Below are 25,833 nucleotides of genomic sequence, written 5' to 3'. Positions count from 1 at the left end.
TCCCCTTGGGGCTCTGCCCTTCAGCAGAACTTGCCCAGGCTGCGGCAGCTCTCTCCATCAGGCTCCAGCATCCACCCCTCGTAGCAGGAGCACTTGACATTGTACTTGTCCTGCTCGCACTTCTGGCTGCACTTGAGGTGCTTGGCACAGTAGCTCTGGATCTGGCAGGTCTTGTTGTCAGCACCCAGCTCCATGCCCAGGGGACAGGAGCACACGATTCCCTCTCCGGGCGCCACCGTGCAGTTGTGGCTGCAGCCTCCGTTGTTGAGGGAGCACTGGTCTGTGGGGACAGGACGCGGTTGTCACCTCCCGGTGCCACTCTTGGGCCGCCCCGCCAGGTGCCCCGCGCCTGGCCCCGTGCTCACCGCAGAGCTCGCCCTCGTCGGAGCCGTCGCCGCAGTCGTCGGAGCCGTCGCAGAGCTTCTCGGGGGGCAGGCAGATGGAGGTGTTGTTGGCACAGGTGTGAGAGGGGGGTTTGCACACCAGGGACTCGCAGTTCTCCTCGTCGGAGTTGTCCTCGCAGTCGCTGTCGCCGTCACAGACCCAGGCCTTGCTGATGCACCGCGCTGAAAGGGAGAGGGTGGGAAGGGAGCAGAGCAGAACCAGTTATTCCAGGCATTTCCAGGTGTTATCTCACACACGATGGACATGAGGGTGTTTGAGTAGCTCAGGGCTCCCCAAAAGGTCAGGGAGGGCCTGGAGGCTCAGGTCAGCTCCAGAACTGGTGCCTCCAGGCATTTCCAGGTGTTATCCCACACATGATGGACATGGGAGGTGTTTGAGTAGCTCAGAGCTCCCCAAAAGTTGGATGGGACAGGTCAGGGAGATCAGAAGGTCAGCTCCAGAACCAGTTATTCCAGGCATTTCCAGGTGTTATCCCACACATGGGGGACATGGGGGTGTTTGAGTAGCTCAGGGCTCCCCAAAAGTTGGATGGGACAAGTCAGGGAGATCAGAAGGTCAGCTCCAGAACCAGTTATTCCAGGCATTTCCAGGTGTTATCCCACATATGGGGGACATGGGAGGTGTTTGAGTAGCTCAGAGCTCCCCAAAAGATCAGGGAGGGCCTGGAGGCTCAGGTCAGCTCCAGAACTGGTGTCTCCAGACATTTCCAGATGTTATCCCACACATGGGGGACATGGGGGGTGTTTGAGTAGCTCAGGGCTCCCCAAAAGTTGGATGGGACAAGTCAGGGAGATCAGAAGGTCAGCCCCAGAACCAGTTATTCCAGGCATTTCCAGGTGTTATCCCACACATGATGGACATGGAGGGTGTTTGAGTAGCTCAGGGCTCCCCAAAAGGTCAGGGAGGGCCTGGGGGATCAGAAGGTCAGCCCCAGAACTGGTGTCTCCAGGCATTTCCAAGTGTTATCCCACACATGGGGGACATGGGGGGTGTTTGAGTAGCTCAGAGCTCCCCAAAAGGTCAAGGAAGGCCTGGGGGCTCAGAAGGTCAGCCCCAGAACTGGTGTCCCTCCACCCTCATCCCCAACCCACCAAAGTGTGCCCCATTCCTCAGAGAAGAGCAGAAGGGATCGGAGGAATCCATCAGGATCACGATTCACAGGTTGGCTGTTTGTGTTTCCCCACCATCCCAGCACCCCCAGGGAGGATCCCCTCGCCCCCCCAGCTCTCACCTGAATCCTTGCAGCCGAATTTGACGTTGGGGTCGCAGACGTGGGTGACCCCCTCGCAGTTCTTCTCGTCGCTGGAGTCCATGCAGTCCGTGTCACCGTCACAGCGCCACCGCATGGGGATGCACAGCCCGTCCAGCCGGCACTGGAACTCGTCCGTGTGGCAGCCCCCAGGCGGGCGTGTGGCTGTGGGGAGGGCACAGCTCACTGCCTGCACCCCGTGGAGCCGGGGGGCTCCAGGGCTGAGTGGGGACCAGCAGCAGGAGCACTCAGCCAGCAGGGAAACAGCTGGAGGCACAGGAGGGGGATCTGGGGCTCCAGGACTGGATGGGGACCAGCAGCAGGACCACTCAGCCAGCAGGGAAACAGCTGGAGGCACCCAGAGATACAGAATGGGGGATCTGGGGCTCCAGGACTGCATGGGGACCAGCAGCAGGAGCACTCAGCCAGCAGGGAAACAGCTGGAGGCACCCAGAGACACAGGATGGGGATTTGGGGCTCCAGGACTGGATGGGAACCAGGCACTCAGCAGGGAAACAGCTGGAAGCACCCAGAGTGTCAGGATGGGGTTCTGGGGCTCCAGGACTGGGCAAGGACCAGGCACTCAGACAGCAGGGAAACAGCTGGAGGCACCCAGAGATACAGGAGGGGGATCTGGGGGTCCAGGACTGGGCAAGGACCAGGCACTCAGCCAGCAGGGAAACAGCTGGAGGCACCCAGAGATACAGAATGGGGTTCTGGGGCTCCAGGACTGGATGGGGACCAGCAGCAGGATCACTCAGACAGCAGGGAAACAGCTGGAGGCACAGGAGGGGGATCTGGGGGTCCAGGACTGGGCAAGGACCAAGCACTCAGACAGCAGGGAAACAGCTGGAGGCACCCAGGGTGTCAGGATGGGGATCTGAGCACTGAGTGTGGCCCTAAAAAGCTGCAGAATTCCCTGCCTAGAAGCAGGAGGGGGATCTGGGCATTGACTGTGGCCAGAGAATTCCCTGCCTAGAAGCAGGAGAGGGATTTGGGAACTGAGTGTGGCCAGAGAAAGCTGCAGAATTCCATGAATTTTGGGCAGGAGGGGGATCTGGGCATTGACTGTGGCCAGAGAAAGCTGCAGAATTCCATGAATTTTGGGCAGGAAGGGGATCTGGGCATTGACTGTGGCCAGAGAAAGCTGCAGAATTCCATGAATTTTGGGCAGGAGGGGGATCTGGGCATTGACTGTGGCCAGAGAAAGCTGCAGAATTCCTGCCTAGAAGCAGGAGGGGGATCTGGGAACTGAGTGTGGCCAGAGAAAGCTGCAGAATTCCTGCCTAGAAGCAGGAGGGGGATCTGGGCACTGACTGTGGCCAGAGAAAGCTGCAGAACTCCCTGCATTTTGGGCAATGGCTGTGGCTGGGGGCGTTTCCCACGTGCTGGGGCTCACCCTGGTTGGTGCAGTTGGCGTGGGTCTCATCGCTGTAGTCACCACAGTCGTTGTCCCCATCACAGGTCCAGTGCACGGGGATGCAGCGGCCGCTGTTGCATTTGAACTGGTTGCTGGAGCAGGAGTGGCTGCAGCCGGCCTCGTCACTGTTGTCCCCACAGTCGTTGTCTGCAGAGGGAAGGGGGGTGGCCAGGGGGTCAGCAGGAGCCCGGCCAGGACGGGGCTGGCAGGAGGGAGCACAGCAAAGACCCCTTGGAGCAATGGGGGACAGCACTGACCACGCCACAGAGGGGACGTGGGGGTGACAGCAGCCCCTCAGTGCTGGTGGTGGGACCCCCACCATAGGTTGGAGACCCCCGGCCCTCCCACCCCACAGCACCAGCAGCACACAGAGAAAATGAAACACAGAAACTGCATAGATCAGCCATGAACCTGGGGGGGGCCTGGGCTCCACTCTGGGGGATGGGAGCTCCTTTGGGGGTGCTGGGACAGCCAATTGGGGGGGTCAGATTGTCTGGAGGAAACCCCCATGCCCGCTGTTGGAGGGGGAGGTTTGGTCTGAGGGTACCTGGACACTGGCAATGCAGCCCCTCTGCTGCCTGGCACAGGGGGCACGGGCTGGGGACCACCCCAGGGATCCACTGTGGATGCCCCACCTGAGACTGGGCGAGGGGATTTGCTTCCTGGTGCCTCAGGATGGGCACGAGGATGATGGCACTGATGGGGACAATGACATTGATAGGGACAATGGCATTGATGGGGACAATGGCACTGATGGGGACAGTGGCACTGATGGGGATATTGGCACTGATGGGGACAATGGCACTGATGGGGATGATGGCACTGATAGGGACAATGACATTGATAGGGACAATGGCATTGATGGGGACAATGGCACTGATAGGGACAGTGGCACTGATGGGGACAATGGCACTGATGGGGATGATGGCACTGATGGGGACAATGGCACTGTGGGGATGATGGCACTGATAGGGACAATGGCATTGATGGGGATGATGGCACTGATGGGGACAGTGGCACTGATGGGGATGATGGCACTGATGGGGACAGTGGCACTGATGGGGACAATGGCACTGATGGGGATGATGGCACTGATGGGGACAATGACATTGATAGGGACAGTGGCACTGATGGGGATGGTGGCACTGATGGGGATATTGGCACTGATGGGAAGGAGGGGGCATCACCAGAGGCACCAGGGGCATTGCCAGAGGCACAGGGGGCATCACCAGAGGTACCAGGGGCATTGCCAGAAGCACCAGGGGCATTGCCAGAGGCACAGGGGGCATTGCCAGAGGCACAGGGGCATTGCCAGAGGCACCAGGGGCATTGCCAGAGGCACAGGGGGCATTGCCAGAGGAACAGGGGCATTTCCAGAAGCACCAGGGGCATTCCCAGAGGCACAGGGGCATTGCCAGAGGTACCAGGGGCATTGCCAGAAGCACCAGGGGCATTGCCAGAGGAACAGGGGGCATTGCCAGAAGCACCAAGGACATTGCCAGAGGAACAGGGGCAGCACCAGAGGTACCAGGGCCATTGCCAGAGGCACAGGGGCATTGCCAGAGGTACCAGGGGCATTGCCAGAAGCACCAGGGGCATTGCCAGAGGCATAGGGGCATTGCCAGAGGAACAGGGGCAGCACCAGAGGTACCAGGGCCATTGCCAGAGGCACAGGGGCATTGCCAGAGGCACCAGGGGCATTGCCAGAGGCACAGGGGGCATTTCCAGAGGTACCAGGGGCATTGCCAGAGGCACAGGGGCAGCACCAGAGGCACCAGGGGTATTGCCAGAGGCACAGGGGGCATTGCCAGAAGCACCAGGGGCATTGCCAGAGGTACCAGGGGCATTGCCAGAGGCACAGGGGGCATCTCCAGAGGCACAGGGGCATTGCCAGAGGCACAGGGGCATTGCCAGAGGCACAGGGGGCATTTCCAGAGAGTTCAGGGGGGCATTGCCAGAAGCACCAGGGACATTGCCAGAGGCATAGGGGCATTGCCAGAGGCACAGGGGCATTGCCAGAAGCACCAAGGACATTGCCAGAGGCACAGGGGCAGCACCAGAGGCACCAGGGGTATTGCCAGAGGCACAGGGGCATTGCCAGAGGTACCAGGGCCATTGCCAGAGGCACAGGGGCATTGCCAGAAGCACCAGGGGCATTGCCAGAGGCACAGGGGGCATTTCCAGAGAGTTCAGGGGGGCATTGCCAGTGTCCAGCAGCACCCCCAGGGCTCACAGCCCCCTGGAGGGGGCAGGTGTGGGGGCTCAGGGGGGCTCAGGTGGGGGTTTTGGTGCATGTTGATCTATGCACTAACCGGTAGGCTTTGGACAGTTCTTTTCGTCAGAGCCATCCCCACAATCTTTTTCTGAAACACAGAACCACCAGACAGGAGTGTGGGCACGGTGACAAACACAACACAGCACAGGTGACAAACACAGAGGGTGGCACAGAGACACCGGGACACGGACAGGGACACGGACAGGGACACACAGAGCCTGGGAGGCGAGACCAGAAGCAGCAGAGGGTGCTGGGGGAGTGGGGGGCAGCCAGGGCTGGGGTACCCTGGTGCTGCTGCAGCTCCTGCCCCAGGCAGGTGAGGCTCAGGGCATCATGAGGGGCTCCATGGCACAGCCTGGCTGCTACAATGGGGGATTCCAGGAGAAGGGACCAGCTCCAAAGGAGCTCAAGATTCCAGGGAGAGTCAGCACCCCCAGTTTGGGGCAGCCAGGGTTGGGGTACCCTGGTGAGGCTCAGGGCATCATGAGGGGCTCCATGGCACAGCCTGGCTGCTACAATGGGGGATTCCAGGAGAAGGGACCATCCCTCAGCTCCAAAGGAGATCAGGAAGACTCCAGGGAGAGTCCTGCACCCCCAGTTTGGGGCAGCCAGGGTTGGGGTACCCTGGTGAGGCTCAGGGCAGCACAAGGGGCTCCATGGCACAGCCTGGCTGCTACAATGGGGGATTCCAGGAGAAGGGACCATCCCTCAGCTCCAAAGGAAATCAGGAAGACTCCAGGGAGAGTCTGCACCCACAGCTCTGCTCAGCCAGGGTTGGGGTACCCTGGTGAGGCTCAGAGCAGCACAAGGGGCTCCATGGCACAGCCTGGCTGCCACAATGAGGGATTCCAGGAGAAGGGACCAGCTACAAAGGAGCTCAAGATTCCAGGGAGAGCCCTGCACCCCCAGCTCTGCTCAGCGAGGGTTGGGGTACCCTGGTGAGGCTCAGAGCAGCATGAGAGGTTCCACACCATGGTGTGGCTGCCACAATGGGGGATTCCAGGAGAAGGGACCATCCCTCAGCTCCAAAGGAGCTCAAGAAGATTCCAGGGAGAGTCAGCACCCACAGCTTGGGGCAGCCAGGGTTGGGGTACCCTGGTGAGGCTCAGAGCAGCACAAGGGGCTCCATGGCACAGCCTGGCTGCCACAATGGGGGATTCCAGGAGAAGGGACCATCCCTCAGCTCTAAAGGAGATCAGGAAGACTCCAAGGAGAGTCAGCACCCCCAGCTCTGCTCAGCCAGGCAGCCCTGTCCCGCCCTGCTCTGAAGATTGTAATTATTGCCAACAAGGCAGAGCGGCTCAAAGATTGATATAAACTTGTGGGAAAGGAAATCAACCTTGGGGCAAACCCTCTGTGCCAGGCCTGGCCCTGGAAACATCCAAGGGCAGCTGGGAGCTGGCTGGGAGAGCTCTCCTGCCTTCCCTGGGGCTGCAGGGCCTGGCCCAGCCCCACCAGCAGCTCTGGCCATGCCACACTTTGTTCCAGCACCAGGGCAGGGTTTTGGAAACCTTGTAAAGGATGTCAAGGTCTGGAACAATCCCTGCCAGGTTATTCCTGCAGCCACAGCACAGCCAAGGGAAATGTGGGGCTGGGGGCTGCAGGATGGGCTCAGTTTTGGCTCCCCTCAGGGCTCTGCCCTTCAGCACACGCTGAGACCTGGCCCAAATTGCCCAAATGGGGTCCCTGCCAGGCTGCACCCCCTCCTCAGGTCTCGCCATGCCCCGGGGAGCAGCCGGGGCCGGGTCCTCACCGTTGTCACAGCGCCAGTTGATGTTGATGCAGCGCCCGTTGTTGCAGGTGAACTGTGTCAGGGGGAAGCAGGTCGGGTAGGCTGCAGGGGAGGGAGAGGCACCATCAGCACAGCCCAGCACACACCAGGGGACACCTCCCGTGCACCCCAACCCTCCTCACAGCCCCGGGGAGCACCCCCAGGGCTCCTGTTCCGGATTGCAATGCAGGATGTTTGCTATTTCCATCTGTAGGGCAGATTATCTTTGTCAAGTGGGCAGTTTGCCTTATCTCTCTCTCTGAGTGCTCACAATCACTCCTCCCTCAGGAGGGGACATCTGCTGATAACAGCTATGGAATGTCCCTGAATGGCTGATAAGAACTACAGCATCCCATTGGGAGATGAGAGCCCAGAGGGAGGAGCCAAGCATTCCTACCTGGATACAATCTGAGATTTCAAACATTCCTACCCGGATACAATCTGAGATTTCAAACATTCCTACCTGGATATAATCTGAGATTTCAAACATTCCTACCCAGATACAATCTGATATTTCAAACATTCCTACCTGGATATAATCTGAGATTTCAAACATTCCTACCCAGACAGAATCTGAGATTTCAAACATTTACATTCCTACCTGGATACAATCTGAGATTTCAAACATTCCTACCTGGATACAATCTGAGATTGCAAACATTCCTACCTGGATACAATCTGAGATTTCAAACATTCTTACCCAGATAGAATCCAGAGGTTTTGAGACACCAGCACAGCTTCTCCACTGGATTCCCCAGAGGAACAGCAGCTGCCTCTCCTTCCCCTGGATCTCCAGAGGCAGAATCCATCCTTCTCTACAGATCCCCCTTGCTCCAGCAGAACCACCCCTGACACTGCAGGAGGGCTGCAGCCACAATTCCAATGGGACTGACACCAACACCCTGACCCACAGGGTGTCAGGTTGGGTTCTGACTCTGGCAGTGTTGTTCTAGTGCACTGCATTCTTTATTTTATCCTTTATTTTTTTTTCTTTTCCCTATTAAAGAACTGTAATTTCCTGCTCTCATTTTTTTGCCTGAGAGCCCCTTAATTTCAAATTTATAACAATTCAGAGGGGTGGGGAGGGTTTATATTCTCCATTTCAGGGGAGGCTCCTGCCTTCCTTAGCAGACTCCTGGCTTTCCAAACCAAGACAGCTCCCAGTCCCAGCTCACCACACGAGGCAGACTCGTCGGAGCGGTCCCCACAGTCATCATCAAGGTCACACGTCCAGGAGATGGGGATGCAGCGGCCACTGGCGCAGGAGAACTGGTTGGGGGAGCAGGTCCGGGCTGGCCAGGAGGGACAGATGCAGTGTTAATGGCCCAGTGTACCTTGTTGTGTCAGGGGAAGGTGGGCAACGACCCCCCTGGGCTCCCAGGTGCAAAGCCAGGGTGTGTGGGCACATGTGAGACTGCGAAACCTCAGGCTGTGGCTCAGCACGGGCTCTCCTGAGGCTCCCTGAGGGCAAGGCAGGGTCCTCACCTGAGCAGGTGGAGTTGGACTCGTCCTCGTTGTTGCCACAGTCGTTGTCCCCGTCGCAGAGCCAGCGGTTGGGGATGCAGCGGTTGTTCTTGCACTTGAAGCGGTCTGAGGGGCAGGTGTGCTGGTCTGTGGGGGGAAACACACTGAGAACCCTCCTCATCCCATCCCATCCCTCCAACAAAGAGAAAAACTGGGGCAGAAAAGGGCTGGAGGCTCACACTTGGCATCAGAATCTCAACCAGCTCTCCTGTGCTGCCCCAAAGGAGGGCATGGATGGCACAGGGACAGGGACAAGGACAGGGACAGGAACAGGGACAGGGACAGGGTCAGCACTGCCCCAAAAGAGGGCATGGATGGCACAGGGACAGGGACAGGGACAGGGACAGGGACAGGAACAGGGACAGGGTCAGCACTGCCCCAAAAGAGGGCATGGATGGCACAGGGACAGGGACAGGGACAGGGACAGGGACAGGGACAGCACTGCCCCAAAAGAGGGCATGGATGGCACAGGGACAGGGACAGTGCTGCCCCAAAAGAGGGCATGGATGGCACAGGAACAGGGACAGGGACAGGGACAGGGACAGGGACAGGGACAGGGACAGGGTCAGCACTGCCCCAAAGGAGGGCATGGATGGCACACGGGCAGGCACAGGGACAGGCACAGGGACAGGGACAGGGACAGTGCTGCCCCAAAGGAGGGCATGGATGGCACAGGGACAGGGACAGGGATAGGAACAGGGTCAGTGCTGCCCCAAAAGAGGGCATGGATGGCACAGGAACAGGGACAGGGGACAGGGACAGGGACAGGAACAGGGTCACCACTGCCCCAAAGGAGTTGGAGAGGGGACAGAGGAGTCCTGGCTACCCAACCCTGCCCCAACCACTTCCTCCACATCTGGAGGAGCCCAGATCCCACTGCCCAGGAGGGATCACGCACGGCAGAGCTCGGGGGCCTCATCACTGTTGTCCAGGCAGTCGTTGTCCCCGTCGCATTTCCAGCGCTCCTGGATGCAGCGGTTGTTCTTGCAGGCGAACTCCCCGGGCTGGCACTGCGGCGGGGGGATGTAGGATGGGTTGGCTGCCAACAGGAAAAGCACAGGCAGGGTTTGAACCAAGTGATCAAGTGCAGCATCCCATGGGGAGAGCCCCCAAAAGGGTCCCAGCCTACCCTGGCAGGTGACAGAGTCTGAGCCCAGGATCTGGTCCTCGGCACAGGCGCACTGACGGCCACGGGGGGTGGCCAGGCACAGGCTGCTGCAGCCCCCGTTGTTGACACGGCATTTGTTGGAGCCCACTGTGGAGGGAAAGGGTGAGGAGGTGGCATTTCAGTGCCCAGGGACACCTGCAGACCCACGGGGGTGCTGGGAGCCCCCAGCCCCTGGGGACAGTCACAGCTGGAAGGCAGCTGGAAACACCAGGTGAGGCCATGGGGACACAGACCCTGATGGAATTAGGGTGGGGAAAAAGAAGGAAGGCTGGAAGGGCAGAGCATGAACAACAGGAAAGAAAAACAAAAAGAGGTGGGGGGAAAGCTCAGACTCGCCCCCAGCCCCTGGACTCCCTCAACAGCAGCCACAGCTGGAAGGCAGCTGGAAACACCAGGGATACAGAGCCTGATGGAATTAGGGTGGGAAAAAAGAGGGAAGGCTGGAAGGGCAGGGCATGAAGAACAGGAAAGAAAAACAAGGAGCATGGGGATGGCTAAAAGGCAACAAAAAGAGGTGGGGGAATGCCAAGGTTACATTTAAAGGGAGGTGGGAATCAGAAGTAGGTAACATTTTACTAACCAGTAAGTGACCCTAAGGGATGGATACTGGGGGAATTGACATTTAGGACCACTATGGGGTAATAATTGGGGGATTGACCCCTGGCCTCTGGCTAATCACTCGATGTCCTGGACTGAAGCTTCCTAGAGGGAGGGGATGGGTGATTGACAGAGAGCAAGCATAGCAGGCTCTGAGCTTGCAAGGGCCCCATGGAGGGCTGAGGCTTGAAGACAGGAATTGCCAAGTCATGATGAAATAGCAAAAGAAGCTCCTGCCTTCCACCTTTCAGACCCCAGCTTATCTCTGTAACCCCATAGGAAACTTTCTCCTAACCCCTACTATTGGACAAGTTTGGATCCCCTTATTCCCTATAAAAAGGGGCTGGTTTAGCCCATTCAGGTTAGAAGAGCTGTCACTGGAACCCTTCTCAGACCCCTCAATAAAATCATCGCTGTGGAACCCCAGGATGTTTTTCTTCTCCTCTCTTGCAGCATCTGCTTCCCCACCAGCCTGCCAGGCACCTTAGCAAGCAAAGAGCTGGAATCCTAAGAGAGCTGATAATCACTAAAGAGCTGATATCCACCAAGCTTGCTAAGACAGCCATTGGCTAAGAACACAGGAAATATAGAAGAAGGTTCATTGAAAATGTATCGATGGCAAGTGATTTGGACAAGGTGGGAATACATGGTTGGGTTGTTTAACAAAAAAAAAAAAAAAAAAGTCAAGATAAAATAAAAAATGGATGTGTAAAATGGAATTTAAACGCTGGTTGCTAGTAAATGAAAAAATAATGAATGTGTCTGGCAAGCATTACACTATCTGTTGTCTAGAGACCACTCTGTCCCCGTGCAGGGAGTCGGGATTAAGCCAGGGTGGGGATTTGGGGACGATCTCAGCAAAGGGATCACACAGGTAAAGCGAGGGCGGCTACAAACTGGGATAATTGGGAAAAACACGGGGACACAAAACCAAAACCATCACAAAGCATAAAACCAGACAACAACAGGGGGAAGCTCAGCCTCTTGCCCAGCCCCTCCAAACCTCTGACCTTGCTGCTGCTGGGCGTCGTACATGCGGATCTCAAAGATGGGCGGGCGCTCGTTGCGCAGCAGGCTGACGGCCTTGGAGGCCTGCTCCAGCCGGTAGATGCTGCCGCTGCGGTACTCGGTCCAGAACAGAAAATTGCTGTAGTGGCACAGCCCGAAGGCGTGGTTCAGCTCCGGGCCTTCGTACACGATCTGTGCGCGTGGGGAGGAGGAGGAGGAGAGGGGATGTTAGATGGGATGGGTGATCGGGGACAGGGACGGGGACAGGGTGATGGGACAGGGACAGGGACAGGGATGGGGACAGGGACAGGGTGATGGGACAGGGACAGAGTGATGAGACAGGGACAGGGATGGGGACAGGGTGATCAGGGACAGGGACAGGGACAGGGCGATGGGACACGGTGATGGAAAGGGAGAGCAGAGAGGCTCCCTGGGATGGGCACTCAGGGACAGGGGCAGGAACAGGGATGGGGATAGGGATAGGGACAGGGACAGGGACAGGGACAGGGATGGGGACAGGGACAGGGACAGGGACAGGGTCAGGGATGGGGACAGGGACAGGGTGATGGGACAGGGACAGGGATAGGGATAGGGACAGGGTGATCAGGGACAGGGACAGGGTGATGGGACAGGGACAGGGACGGGGATAGGGATAGGGACAGGATGATGGGACAGGGATAGGGACAGGGACAGGGATGGGGACAGGGACAGGGACAGGGTGATGGGACAGGGTGATGGAAAGGGAGAGCAGAGAGGCTCCCTTAGCTGGGATGGGCACTCAAGGACAGAGACAGGGACAGGGACAGGGATAGGGTCAAGGTGATCAGGGACAGGGATAGGGATAGGGACAGGGATAGCGACAGGGACAGGGACAGGGTGATCAGGGACAGGGATAGGGACAGAGTGATGGAAAGGGAGAGTAGAGTGGCTCTGTCACCTGGGATGGGCACTCAGGGACAGAGACAGGGACAGGGGCAGGGATAGGGTGATGGGAGGGGAGGAGAGCAGAGAGGCTCTGTCAGCTGGGATGGGCACTCAGGGACAGGGAAAGGGATGGGGAGAGGGACAGGGACAGGGACAGGGACAGGAACAGGGTGATGGAAGAGGAGAGCAGAGAGGTCAGAGCTCAGCTCCCCAGTGCTGAGGGTGATCAGTGTCCCAGACCCCACTCACCTTCCTCTCGGTGCCATTGAGATAAACCATCTCGATGCGGTCATAGAAAGCATCCACCCAGTAGAGGATCTTGGCTGGGATGTCCAGGCTCAGCCCGTTGGGCCACAGGACAGTCTTGGAGGTGATGAAGATGTTTCGGTTGGATCCATCCATCCAAGCTCTCTCAATCTTGCCCCTCTTGCTGTCCTTGGGATCCTCCTCCCAGTCTGTCCAGTACATCCACCTGCCATGGACACCAAGCTGAGCCCTGGCCTGGCCACCACAGCTTGTGACAAGACCCAACCACATGCCTGTGGCCCCACCAGAGAGCCCAGTCCACCCAGGCACCCTCACCCATTCAGGGGGTCCACCACGATGGCACGGGGGTGCGTCATCTTCCCCTCAATCAGAGTCTTCCTCGTCTGGGCAGCCTTTTCCAGCCGTGCCACGCTGATGGTCTTCTTGGGCCCATCATCTGTCCAGTACAGATTGTTCCCCATCCAGTCCACAGCGATCCCCTCCACATTGTGGATGCCTGTGGGGGAAAATTGGAGTGGGTTTGTCACCAGCCAGGAGGTGAAAAGTGGAAGCAACAGCCCCAGAGGTGCCCAATCCTGACTCAAACTGAGGAAGACTTTTCCAGCCCCACAGAAAAGTCTGCTAGAGCTGCTCTTTGAACAGAGAAAAATTTATGAAATGCTAAATTTACTGAAAATTTGGACAGTCCACAGCGATCCTCTCCACATTGTGGATGCCTGTGGGGGAAAGTTGGAGTGGGTTTGTCACCAGCCAGGAGGTGAAAAGTGGAAGCAACAGCCCCAAAAGTGCCCAATCCTGACCCAAACTGAGGGGAATGATGGACACCCATGGGAAAGTCTGCTAGAGCTGCTCTTTGAACAGAGAAAATTTTATGAAATGCTAAATTTGGACCATAGACATGTCAAGTGGGATCACCCTGAGCTAATAGTTGTTTGAATATTCTGGGCATTAAGCTCCTTGTATCTCAGGCAGGTGATTATTATTATGATAATATTATATAATATATATAATCATATTATCATATAATATTATCATTATTATGATCATATGATTATATTATATATATATTCTATATGATATTATGATATTGTACAATTATTGTCTTTATTATTGTTATTAAATTATTATATTATTATGACAATATTATAATATGATTATGTATTTTATATATATTCTATATTATATATATTCTGTATGATGATATTATATTATTATTACTACTAGTAGTATTACTATTATCATTATTACTATTAAATTATTATTATTATATAAAAATATATATAATTTATATATATTACTATTTTTTATTTCTATATATTATTTATAATTACTATAAATTATTATAATTTATATTATATATATATTTATATAGATATAAATTACTATTACTATTATTATTTTTACTATTAAATTATTATTATATATAAATATAGATATAAATTTATAGATATAAATTACTATAATTTTTATTTTCTTTTTCTTTTCTTTTCTTTTCTTTTCTTTTCTTTTCTTTTAATTTAGTTACTATATATTATTTATAATTCCTATAAACTATTATTATTTATATTCTATATATAAATTCACATATATAGATTACTATTACAATTATTACTATTAAATTATTATTATATATAAATATATATAAATTTATATATGTAACTTACTATAATTTATTTATTTTATTTTTATTTTAATTACTATATATTATTTATAATTACTATCAATTATTGTAATTCATATTAGATATATAAATTTTATATATATATATATATATATATATATATATATATATATATATATTAATATTCTTATTATTACTATTAAATTATTATGATGGTAATAATTTTATTATCCTTCCTGCAAGGCCAGGCCCCTTGGCCACTCACCATCCTTCAGGATGGTCTCCCTCTCGGTGCCATCGATCTTCTGGCGCCCTATGAGGTAGCTGGTGGTGTCAGCAAAGTAGATGAAGCCAGTCTCAGCATGGAAGTCCAGCGCCCGGGGGTTCATGAGGTTCTCAATGGGGATCATGTGCTCATCTGGCACCTTGGCACCCATGTCCATGCCACGGATGATGCCAGGACGCCCCTTGCCGTACACCAGGAACAGCTCGTGCTCGGGCTCTGTGGAGAGACAGGGACACAGGGGGTGGCACTGGGGCTGTTGTGGGGGCACAGCGGGGAACGCAGAGCCCGTGTCCCCAGCCCCTCACCCCAAAGGTTCCCCCAGGAAAGCCAGCACTCACTCTTGCAGGATTTCCCGTCGCTGCCCAGGCTGAACCCAGAGCGGCAGCGGCAGGTCCGGCTCTTGTGGCTGTTCCCGAGCAGGCAGATGTCAGAGCAGCCTCCTGGCTTCCCAAACTGATCTGGCTCGCAGGCATGGCTCCTCACTGCAACACAGAGAGGGGCTGAAGCTGCTGGGGACCCTGGGGACACAGGCAGCACGAGGGGTATGGCTGGCCAGGGGCTGTGTACAAATCACCAACGGGACGGGACTGCTGGGAACTGCCTTGAGCTGTTTTATTTTCCAGCATCACTCTCATTCCATGGTTACGACAATGGGAAGATGCCAGCAGCTCACATCTCAGGCAGCAGACCAAGAACTTAATGTTAAAACTTGCTTTAAAAGCTTCTTGACCAATCCCACAAAGCAAAAGCACATTGACAGTAGTTCTATCCAATCACCATAAGCACTGTTGTTAAAACAGTAATAAGCACCTTTGGTTAAAACAATGCTTGCTTATTTTGAATACAATACCTGCTTGTAAGCCCTAAAACACAACGCACAGAGCTCCATTATTAAGCTTCAACCTCCCTAATATCTTGCTAGATAAACTTTTCTGTAGCTTAGGGAGTTATTCTAAACAAGCATTGATACACAGACCATTGTTCTATTTGTCTTTGCCTTTCTACTTTTTAAATGATTTTTCTGCTGACCAATCTCATGGCTGCTGCTTAGCTCTAATCACAGTTCCACTGCCTCTGAAGCCTGCCTTTTGCAGCTTTCCCCAAAACCCTCTGATTTTGTAGATTCTCACAGTGGGGGACAGGGAGCACAAGGGGGACAGGGCTGCAACCACAGGGACATGGGGATGCTCTCATGGGTCCTCCCTGGGCTGCAGGGAAACTCATTCCTCCCAGGAGCTGCCAGCCAGTCAGGAAAAGGCTGAGCACAGCACAGAGATGGGAAAGAACTTCCCCATGGGAAGGATCCCTGAGGAGAAGCCAGCAGGTCCCAGCACACCACCACAGGCACGTGGACACGCTGCCCAATCCTGCTGCACCAGTGGGACAAGCCCTGGGAGTGGGGACAGCCAGAGAGCCCCTTAATCACACTCCTTTCCCTGCTCAGAAACCTCCTGATTCATTTTATATTCTGGAGAATGCCGAGTAGGCTGCAGACACTAAGAGGATTTATAAGGAGTAAATTGATTAACTGCAGGAAGGTGCTGGGGCAGGGGGGGGAGCAGGCAGGGATGGATGGATGCAGGGAGGGGTTGGTGAAGCACTGGAGCCTTTCAGCTCCTTGGAATTCCCTCAGTGCTTGGGAGCACCAGGGTGAACGTGCTGGCAGTGGGGACAGAGAGGAAGAGGGAGCATCAATATTTTAAGATGCCACATTTGCTCCCACCACCTCTGTACTCTCCACGATCCATCAACCACGTGGAGCAGCTCTCACAGGAGTTAGCAGGAAAAGGGGGCACCCCAGGATGTCCTGGGGAGCAGGAATCCCAAAATCCCCAAGGTCAGAAAACACCTCCAAGATCACTGAGTCCAACCTGTGACCAATCCCCACCTTGTCAACCCAACCAGAGCACTGAGTGCCACATCCACTCAGTCCTTGCACACCACCAGAGACGGTGGTGAGGGAGCATCAACATTTTAAGACGCCACATTTGCATTTTAAGATCCCACATCCCTGTAATCTCCATGATCCATCAACCACGTGGAGCAGCTCTCACGGGAAGAGACACGGTGCTAGCAGGAAAAGGGGCACCCCAGGATGTTCAGCAGCCCCCAGGGCTCTGGGGAGCAGGAATCCCAAAATCCCCAAGGTCAGAAAACACCTCCAAGATCACCGAGTCCAACCTGTGACCAATCCCCACCTTATCAACCCAACCAGAGCACTGAGTGCCACATCCACTCAGTCCTTGCACACCACCAGAGACGGTGGTGAGGGAGCATCAACATTTTAAGACGCCACATTTGCATTTTAAGATCCCACATCTCTGTAATCTCCATGATCCATCAACCACGTGGAGCAGCTCTCACGGGAAGAGACACGGTGCTAGCAGGAAAAGGGGCACCCCAGGATGTTCTGGGGAGCAGAAATCCCAAAATCCCCAAGGTCAGAAAACACCTCCAAGATCACTGAGTCCAACCTGTGACCAATCCCCACCTCATCAACCCAACCACATCCACCCAACCCTTGCACAGCCCCAGACACGGGAACTCCCAATCCCTGCCCACCCTTCCCACGAACAAAACCCCTCCTAAAACCCCTCCCAAACCCCTGGCAGAGGAACCAGGCAGCTGCTGCTCCAAAGTGAGGGTCCCACCTGTGGGCTGGCGCCGCTGGTGGTAGATGTGCAGGGCTCCACCCTTGTCCACCCGCGTCACCACCTGGTACTCGGTGCTGTTGAAGCGGTTGACGCGGATGACGCTGGTTTTCTGCTGGGCGTTGGCGTTGTCCGAGTTGGTGGCGTACAGGTAGTTCTCAAAGACGGTCAGGCCGTACAGGTGCTCGATCTGGAAGGCACCAGGTGAGTGTGTGAGGGATTTAGGAGCTGTGACGGACACGAGGGATTTAGGAGTTGTGAGAGCCACAAGGCATTGAGGAGTTGGTGGCATACAGGTAGTGAGAGCCCAAGGGATTTAAGAGTTGTGAGAGCCACAGGGGATTTAGGAGCTGTGAGAGTCACAAAGGGATTGAGGAGTTGGTGGCATACAGGTAGTGAGAGCCCAAGGGATTTAGGAGTTGTGAGAGTCATCAGGGATTCAGGAGCTGTGAGAGGCACAAAGGGATTGAGGAGTTGGTGGTGTACAGGTAGTGAGAGCCCAAGGGATTTAAGAGTTGTGAGAGTCATCAGGGATTCAGGAGCTGTGAGAGCCACAAGGGATTTAAGAGTTGTGAGAGCCACAGGGGATTGAGGAGTTGGTGGTGTACAGGTAGTGAGAGCCACAAGTGATTTAGGAGTTGTGAGAGTCACAAGTGACTCAGGAGTTGTGAGAGCCACAAAGGATTTAGGAGTTGTGAGAGCCACAAGGGATTTAGGAGTTGTGAGAGCCACAAATGATTCAGGAGTTTGGTGGTGTACAGGTAGTGAGAGCCACAAGGGATTCAGGATTTGTGAGGGACACAAGGGATTTAAGAGTTATGAGAGCCACAAGGGATTTAGGAGTTGTGAGAGCCACAAGGCATTGAGGAGTTGTGAGAGCCATCAGGGATTTAGGAGTTGTGAGAGCCACAAGGCATTGAGGAGTTGTGAGAACCATAAAGGATTTAGGAATTGTGAGAGCCACAAGTGACTCAGGAGTTGTGAGAGCCACAAAGGATTTAGGAGTTGTGAGAGCCACAGGGAATTTAGAAGTTGTGAGAGCCACAAGAGATTCAGGAGTTGAGAGAGCCAGGCTCCAGGACATGCAAAAGCCCCAATCCCACCCAATAGCTCTTGTCCATCATTGACCATCAATGATGACCATCCCACCTCATGGCTCTTGTCCATCACTGGCCATCAGTGATGTCCATCCCACCTCATGGCTCCTGTCCATCACCTGCCATCACTGCGCTCTTGCCCATCAAGACCATCCTTGGCAGGACCATGCTCAGGGCTCAGCTCTTTGCTGGACCCAACTGCAGACCAGCAGCACTCAAGCGTGGCTCCCTCTCCCCCAAACCCACTCACCAGGATGCCCTGGATGATGGTGTGCCTGTTCTTGCCCTCATAATCCACCACCTCGATGTAGTCCAGGTAGGCATCGGCCCAGTAGACCAGGCGGTTCACCAGGTCCAGGGTGATGCCGTGTGGGAAGACGATCTTGCTGTCCACCAGCTTGGTGCGGTTCTGCCCGTCCATGTCGCAGCGCTCCACCTTGGGGATCTGCCCGTAGTCGGTGAAGAACACCTTGCTGTGAGAGAAGAGCAGGGAGGGAGCTCAGAGCCAGGGGGAGCTTTGGGAGAGGCAGAATTTGGATGTGTGGATGCCTCTTGGGGTCTCTGCTGGTCAGAGAGACTTTGAGGTGCTTCAGAAAGCCTCTTTGCTCAGCCTGGCGGTTGAACAACCTTGTTCTCAAGGTTGTTTATTGTTTCTTAACTATAAAATTCTTTCTCTGAGCTCTGTCCAGCAGGTTGGGTTGAGGCACGCTGGTGTTATCTTTGATACTAAAAACTACATTACATTATTTACAATCACTTCCCAATAACTATCACCTACATCAGACAGTTTGTCTCTACTCTAAACCAATCCCAAAGTGCCACCATCACAGCAGAAGAAACTCTTGGGATCTCTGGTGGTCAGAGTGACTTTGAGATGCATTAAAAACTCTCTTTTCTTAGTTGAAGAAGGAGTCAGAACTCTTCTATTTTGTTCTCAAGCTTGTTTATTGTTTCTTAACTATAAAATTCTTTCTCTGAGCTCTGTCCAGCAGGTTGGATTGAGGCATGCTGGTGTTATCCTTTTATACTAAAAACTATATGTACATTTTTCACCATAACTTCCCAACACCTATCACCTGTGTTAGACAGTTTGTCTCTACTCTAAACCAATCCCAAAGTGCCACCATCACAGCAGAAGATGGAGGCCAAGAAGAAGAAGGAGAAGAAGGACAGGACATGCCCAGATTCCTCCATCTTGCCTCCTGAACCCCCATTCCAAAAATGCCAAAATTCTACATTTTCACCCTGTGATTAATTCACTATCATTCTACTCAAACTCTTGTGGTTTGTAACTCCTCACACAAAGCTGGGAATTGTTTCCAGCCCTTGGGGTGCTGTTAGTTTTTTTAATACTAAAATCTACAAAATATTTACAATAATTTTCCAATACCTATGACCTATGTTAGACAGTTTATCTCTCTCTAAACCAATCCAAAAGTGCCACCATCACAGCAGGAGATGGAGGCCAAGAAGAAGAAGAAGGAGAAAGACTGGACACACTTAAATTCTTCCATCTTGCGTCCTGAACCCCCATTCTAAAAACCCCAAAAAATCAATTTTTCACCCCATGACAAACTAACTATTATTCTACTTAAACTTTCTTGACTTGTAACCCTTCATATAAAGGTTGGTAATTATTTTTTCCAAGGGCTCAATCAAAGGCACAGGGCTCTTGTGCTCTGTGCCAAGGTCCCTGAGCCCCCTGGGCAGGGTCTCGAGCCCTCCAGGGCAGCCAGAGGAATTTCCTGGCTTCTGACAGATGCCCACGGGGTCTGGCACAGAGTTCCTGGGAGCTTCAGGATGTGTGGGTGTCACTGGAAGAGCTCCACAGGCACCTGTGGTGGCAACTCCCAACCCAGCAGAGCCAGAGATCATCACTGCCACCACAGAGCCCAAGGGACTTAACCCAGTCACCTCCGGGGCTTGTCTGCACCAGCCCTGGAGCTCTCTCCAGGATTCTCTGTGAAATTTGTTTATATGAAATATCCTGATTTTCTGCTCAACAACACCAGCTTTTTCCATCCGAGCCAGAAGGGAAGTGCCCATCAGCTGGCAAGGAGGGGAATTTTCCTCTTTGGTGGTTTTTCTGCCACAGCAGCTGCCAGGGGCTGGCAGCTGCCAGGGGTGCCCTGAGCTGCCCCCATGATTCAGCATCCTGGCATCCTCATCCTCAGGGCCGTGCAGGAGGCAGTGGCTGGACAGACGGACACAAGGGAGCTGCTCTGGGTGTGCATGGAGCCACTCCAGCTCCCAAAAACCACTCCAGGTCCCAAAAGCTGGGGCAAAGCTGTGCCCACGTCTTGGATGGACACACAGACACAAAGGAGCTGCTCTGGCTGTGCATGGAGTCACTCCAGCTCCCAAAAACCATTCCAGGTCCCAAAAACCATTCCAGGTCCTAAAAGCCACTCCAGGTCCCAAAATCTGGGGAAAAGCTGTGCCCACATCTTGGATGGAGACACTGACACAAGGGAGCTGCTCTGGTTGTGCACAAGAGCCACTCTAGCTCCCAAAATCCACTCCAGCTCCCAAAAACCACTCCAGGTCCCAAAATCTGAGGCAAAGCTGTGCCCATGTCTTGGATGGAGACACTGACACAAGGGAGCTGCTCTGGCTGTGCACAAGAGCCACTCCAGCTCCCAAAAACCATTCCAGCTCCCAAAATCTGAGGCAAAGCTGTGCCCACATCTTGGATGGAGACACAGACACAAGGGAGCTGCTCTGGCTGTGCATGGAGTCACTCCAGCTCCCAAAAACCATTCCAGGTCTAAAAGCCACTACAGCTCCCAAAAACCACTCCAGGTCCCAAAAGCTGGGGCAAAGCTGTGCCCATGTCTTGGATGGAGACACAAACACAAAGGAGCTGCTCTGGCTGTGCATGGAGTCACTCCAGGTCCCAAAAACCATTCCAGCTCCCAAAAGCCACTCCAGTCCCAAAAACCATTCCAGGTCCCAAAAACCACTCCAGCTCCCAAAAACCATTCCAGCTCCCAAAAACCATTCCAGCTCCCAAAAGCCACCCCAGCTCCCAAAAACCACTCACTCCAGGTCCCAAAATCTGGAGCAAAGCTGTGCCCAGGCTGTGTGGCACCAGCTGGAAGCAGCAGCTCATCCTGAGCTGGGCCTGGTGGGTGGGAAATGTCCCTGCAGGGAGAGCTCACAGAGGTCCCCCCCCAGCCCAGAGGGTCCCCAGGTGTCCCCAGGGGTGGTGAATTCCCAGGACTCACCCCATGGCTGGGTCCAGTGCGATTCCCTTGGGGTTGTAGAGCTCCAGGTCCAGCAGTGTGACGCAGGTGTCCCCGTTCTTGTTGCACACGAAGATCCTGTCATCAATGTCATCCACGAAGTAGAAGTTGCCCGTGAGCCAGTCGATGGCCATCTGCTCCACATCTGGGCAGGGACAGGGAGGGACAGGGGGGTGAGGAACGGAGGGACAGAGCCAGGAGCCCCCCAGGGTCACAAACACCAGCACGGCCAAGGAATGAACCCATGGGAGCCATGAGTGCATTGGGATCTGCACCCCTAGAAAGGATCTGCCCTGGTCATCCTGTGTGGGGCCTCAGGGCACCCACAGGGCACCCACAGGGCACCCATGGCACCCACAGGGCACCCACAGGGCACCCACAGCATCCAAAGGGCGCCCACAGGGCACCCATAGCACCCATGGCATCCACAGAGTGCCCACAGGGCACCCATAGCACCCATGGCATCCACAGAGTGCCCACAGGGCACCCAGAGCACCCATGGCATCCACAGGGCACCCACAGGGTGCCCACAGGGCAGCCACAGCACCCACAGGGTGCCCACAGGGCACCCACAGGGCAGCCACAGCATGCACAGGGCAGCCACAGCATGCACAGCACCTGAAGGGTACCTACAGCACCTACAGGGCACCCACACCATCCACAGGGCACCCACAGCATCCAAAGGGCACCCACAGCACCCAAAGGGCGCCCACAGCCCCCCATGGTCACAAACACCAGCATGGCCAAGGAATGAACTCATGGGAGCCATGAGTGCATTGGGATCTGCACCCCTAGAAAGGATCTGCCCTGGTCATCCTGTGTGGGGCCTCAGGGCACCCACAGGGCACCCACAGCACCCACAGGGCACCCACAGCACCTGAAGGGTACCCATAGCACCCACAGGGCACCCACAGCACCCCATGGTCACAAACACCAGCAGAGCCAAGGAATGAACCCATGGGAGCCATGAGTGCACTGGGACCTGCACCCACAACAAGGATCTGCCCTGTTCATCCTGTGTGGGGCCTCAGGGCACCCACAGCACCCACAGGGCACCCACAGCACCCACAGGGCACCCACAGCACCCATGGCACCCATGGCAGCCCCTCCTCTGCTCCCCAGGGAGACCTGCTGCCCCCAGACAAGCCAGAAACATCACACACAGCCAGGAGAGCATCTGGGGTGAACACCAGGAGAGCGTCCCTCAGAAACACTGGGAACTCATCCCTCAGGAATAATGGGGATTTATCCTGAAGAAACACTGGGAACTCATCCCTCAGAAATAATGGGGATTTATCCTGAAGAAACACTCGGAATTCACCCCTCAGGAATATTGGGAATTTATCATGAAGAACCACTGAGAATTCATCCCACAAGAATATTGGGAATTTATCCTGTAGAAATATTGGGAATTCATCCTGCAGAACCCCTAGGGATTCATCCCACAGGAATATTGTGAATTCATCCTGCAGGAACACTGGGAATCCACCCTACAGAACACTGGGAGTTCATCCCACAGGAATATTGGGAATTCACCCTGAAGGAATATTGGGAAATTTTTCTGCAGGAACACTGGGAATTCACCCTGCAGGAATATTGGGAATTCACCCTGCAGGAACCCTATGAATTCATCCTGTAGCAATACTGGGAATGCACCCTACAGAAACACTGGGAATTCATCCCACAGGAATATTGGGGATTCATCCCTTAGGAACCCAGTGAATTCACCCTGCAGAAACACTGGGAATTTCTCCTTTTGAAATCTTGGGAATTCACCCTGCAGGAACATTGGGAATCCATCCTGCAGGAACATTGGGAATCCATCCTGCAGGAATATTGGGAATTCATCCTGCAGAAACATTGGAATTTTTTTCCTGCAGCAACACAGGTAATAAAAATTTCCCCTGCAGGAATATTGGGAATACATCCCTCGGGAACCCTGTGGATTCATCCCACAGGAACCCTGTGAATTCACCCCACAGGAACATTGGGAATCCATCCCTCAGGAACCCCAGTGGGGCAGGGGAAGCTCTGCCAGGTGCCTGCTGCAGAAGGGAGGGGGCAGCAGGGAAGGGGCCCCAACAGCCCCACGGGATGGCACACGTGGCACCCAGGGCAGATCCTGCTGGGCAAGGTGGGAGCAGAGCTAATCCAGAGCTGCAGGGGCACCCTGGGGCCTGGAGCAGGTGAGAGGCAGCACCTGGCAGGCAGCATGTGAGTGTTTAATTAAACCAGTGCAAGCCAGTGAGTATTTAATTAAACCAGTTAAATCCGATCAGCCCAACGCACCCGAATTCCTGCCTGGCCAGTGCTCAGCTGCTCAGCCCCTCCTGAGCCTGCCAGGACAGAGGCCAGGCTGAGGGGCTGCAGCTCCCAGACATCCCAAGGGTTTTGGAGAGCTGTCCTTTGGATTGGTGCACCCCCAGACCCTGCATCCCCATCACAGTGAGAACGGACAGGGCAGAGCAGGGATGGGCACAGCAGGAATGGGGCACAGCGGGGATGGGGCACAGCAGGGATGGGGCAGAGCAGGGATGGGCACAGCAGGGATGGGGCACAATGAGCTCCCAGCTCCAGGACCCCAAGATCAGGAGGACAGGGACCCCTCCAGGCCCAGCATCTTGAGGCCAGCAGGATCTGGAGAGCCCTGGAGGAGCAGGGATGGGGCAGAGCAGGGATGGGGCACAGCAGGGATGGGGCACAGCAGGGATGGGCAGAAGGACCCAAGGGTCAGAGGGAGCCACATAGCCCTGGAGGAAGGAGCAGGGATGGGGCACAGGGACCCCCCAGTCCCAGCACTCAAGGCTAACAGGATCTGGACAGCTCTGGAGGAGCAGGGATGGGGCACAGGGACCCCTCAGTCCCAGCAGGACTCAGACAGCCCCAGGAGAGCAGGGATGGGGCACAGCAGCCTCCCAGCCCCAGGACCCCGAGGTGAGACAGCCCCAAAGGAGCACAGATGGGCCAGAGCAGCCCCCCATCCTCAGAGCCCCAAGGTCAGAGAGACCCAGACAGCCCTGGTGGAGCAGGGCCAGACAGCACTGAATTATTAACCAACAGAGCAGGGAAAACACGAACCAAGCCAGGAGATTTTGCAATGCCCCCACCCCACCCTTGATCCCGGGGCTCTCCATCCACACGGCCGGGCTGGGGTGAGCACACAGAGAGTTTGGGGTGCACGAACCCCAATGCCCGTGGCTGAGCGAGCCAGGCCAGCTCAGCCAGCTCATTCTGTGGCCCTGGGGACAGGCATGGGGACAGGGATGGGGACAGGGATGGGGACGCTGAGCCCTCCCCTCCGGAAGGGCGAGGCTGCAGCGCCCGCAGCCGCCACCCGGCGAGAGGCAGCTCGCAAAAACAAGTGGGAACAGCCCGAGCCAAGGAATCGACCTCAAACCAGGAGGAAACAACCTCAGTCAAGCCAAGGAACCAACCCCAAACAGGGCTCCCAACGTGCCAGGGCTGGCACAGGGGTTTGAGGGGGCTCCTGCTCCAACCAGGACCCCCCAGCTCCTGGGGCAAGAGGGGGTTTGGGATGAAAAGCACCTAAAAATGCACATTCTGCCCCTGAGACAGAGTCCTGCTGTCACCCACAGCCCTCCCCTGCTCCCCAAAACCCCCCTGTAACATGAGGGTCACCCTGCTGGAACACTGGGAATGGGGAGGGGGTGGCAGGGCCCTGCTGGGGCGAGAAACACTTGAGCAAAGGGATGCAAAAACAAATGGAAACAGGCAAAAACAAGGAATCAACCTCAATCAAGGAGGAAACAACCTCAATCAAGCCAAGGAATCAACCCCAAACAGGGCTCCCAATGTGCTGCCCAACCTGCCAGGGCTGGCACAGGGCTCCTGCTCCAACCAGGACCCCCCAGCTCCTGGGGCAAGAGGGGTTTGGGATGAAAAGCACCTAAAAATGAGCACTGGGGTCACATCCTGCCCTTGAGACGGGGTCCTGCTGTCACCCACAGCCCTCCCCTGCTCCCCAAACCCCCCTGTGACGTGGGGAGGGGGTGGCAGGGCCCTGCTGGGGTGAGAAACACTTGAGCAAGGGGATGTGCAAGAATTCCCCAAAAAAAGCAGGGCTTGGCTGGCGCCTGCGTGGCTGAGTCAGAGTCACAGGACCCAGGGAGAGATCCAAGGCAGGGGCGGATGGGGAGCGTTGGCAGAACGGCTCAGGGGGCCCCCACCACGGCTCAGACCCCCAAATTCTCCTCCTTGAGGGGCCCAACCCATCCCAGACCCCCTTTCCCACCTCTCCTGCCTCTCCCTCCGAGCTGGAGCTGAGTCCAGCCCAACACTCCAAAAGGAAAAAGCCAAAACAAGGC

At 54.9% G+C, this 25,833-nt stretch overlaps 1 protein-coding gene across 5 annotated transcripts in view; it reads right to left on the bottom strand.

Annotated features, from left to right (window-relative positions):
- The window catches only part of LRP1 (LDL receptor related protein 1), a 136,061-nt gene that overhangs the window by 59,208 nt on the left and 51,020 nt on the right, over window positions 1-25,833 (bottom strand). For all 5 annotated transcript variants that reach the window (XM_077192564.1, XM_077192566.1, XM_077192565.1 and 2 more), the window contains exons 7-23: window positions 21,491-21,653; window positions 18,514-18,736; window positions 17,167-17,356; window positions 14,854-14,997; window positions 14,495-14,731; window positions 12,924-13,104; window positions 12,591-12,813; window positions 11,420-11,609; window positions 9,774-9,899; window positions 9,543-9,683; window positions 8,606-8,731; window positions 8,296-8,412; window positions 7,103-7,183; window positions 3,054-3,221; window positions 1,637-1,819; window positions 366-566; window positions 35-280 (exon numbers count right to left, since the gene is read on the bottom strand). In XM_077192564.1, the coding sequence (XP_077048679.1) occupies window positions 35-280; window positions 366-566; window positions 1,637-1,819; window positions 3,054-3,221; window positions 7,103-7,183; window positions 8,296-8,412; window positions 8,606-8,731; window positions 9,543-9,683; window positions 9,774-9,899; window positions 11,420-11,609; window positions 12,591-12,813; window positions 12,924-13,104; window positions 14,495-14,731; window positions 14,854-14,997; window positions 17,167-17,356; window positions 18,514-18,736; window positions 21,491-21,653 (2,940 nt within the window). The remainder of the gene's footprint in view (window positions 1-34; window positions 281-365; window positions 567-1,636; window positions 1,820-3,053; window positions 3,222-7,102; window positions 7,184-8,295; window positions 8,413-8,605; window positions 8,732-9,542; window positions 9,684-9,773; window positions 9,900-11,419; window positions 11,610-12,590; window positions 12,814-12,923; window positions 13,105-14,494; window positions 14,732-14,853; window positions 14,998-17,166; window positions 17,357-18,513; window positions 18,737-21,490; window positions 21,654-25,833) is intronic.

This window comes from Agelaius phoeniceus, chromosome 35, assembly GCF_051311805.1.
Source record: "Agelaius phoeniceus isolate bAgePho1 chromosome 35, bAgePho1.hap1, whole genome shotgun sequence".
Lineage (NCBI taxonomy): Eukaryota > Metazoa > Chordata > Aves > Passeriformes > Icteridae > Agelaius > Agelaius phoeniceus.
The sequence above is the reverse complement of the archived record's forward strand: the minus strand, read 5'-3'. Positions and strand labels throughout refer to the sequence as shown.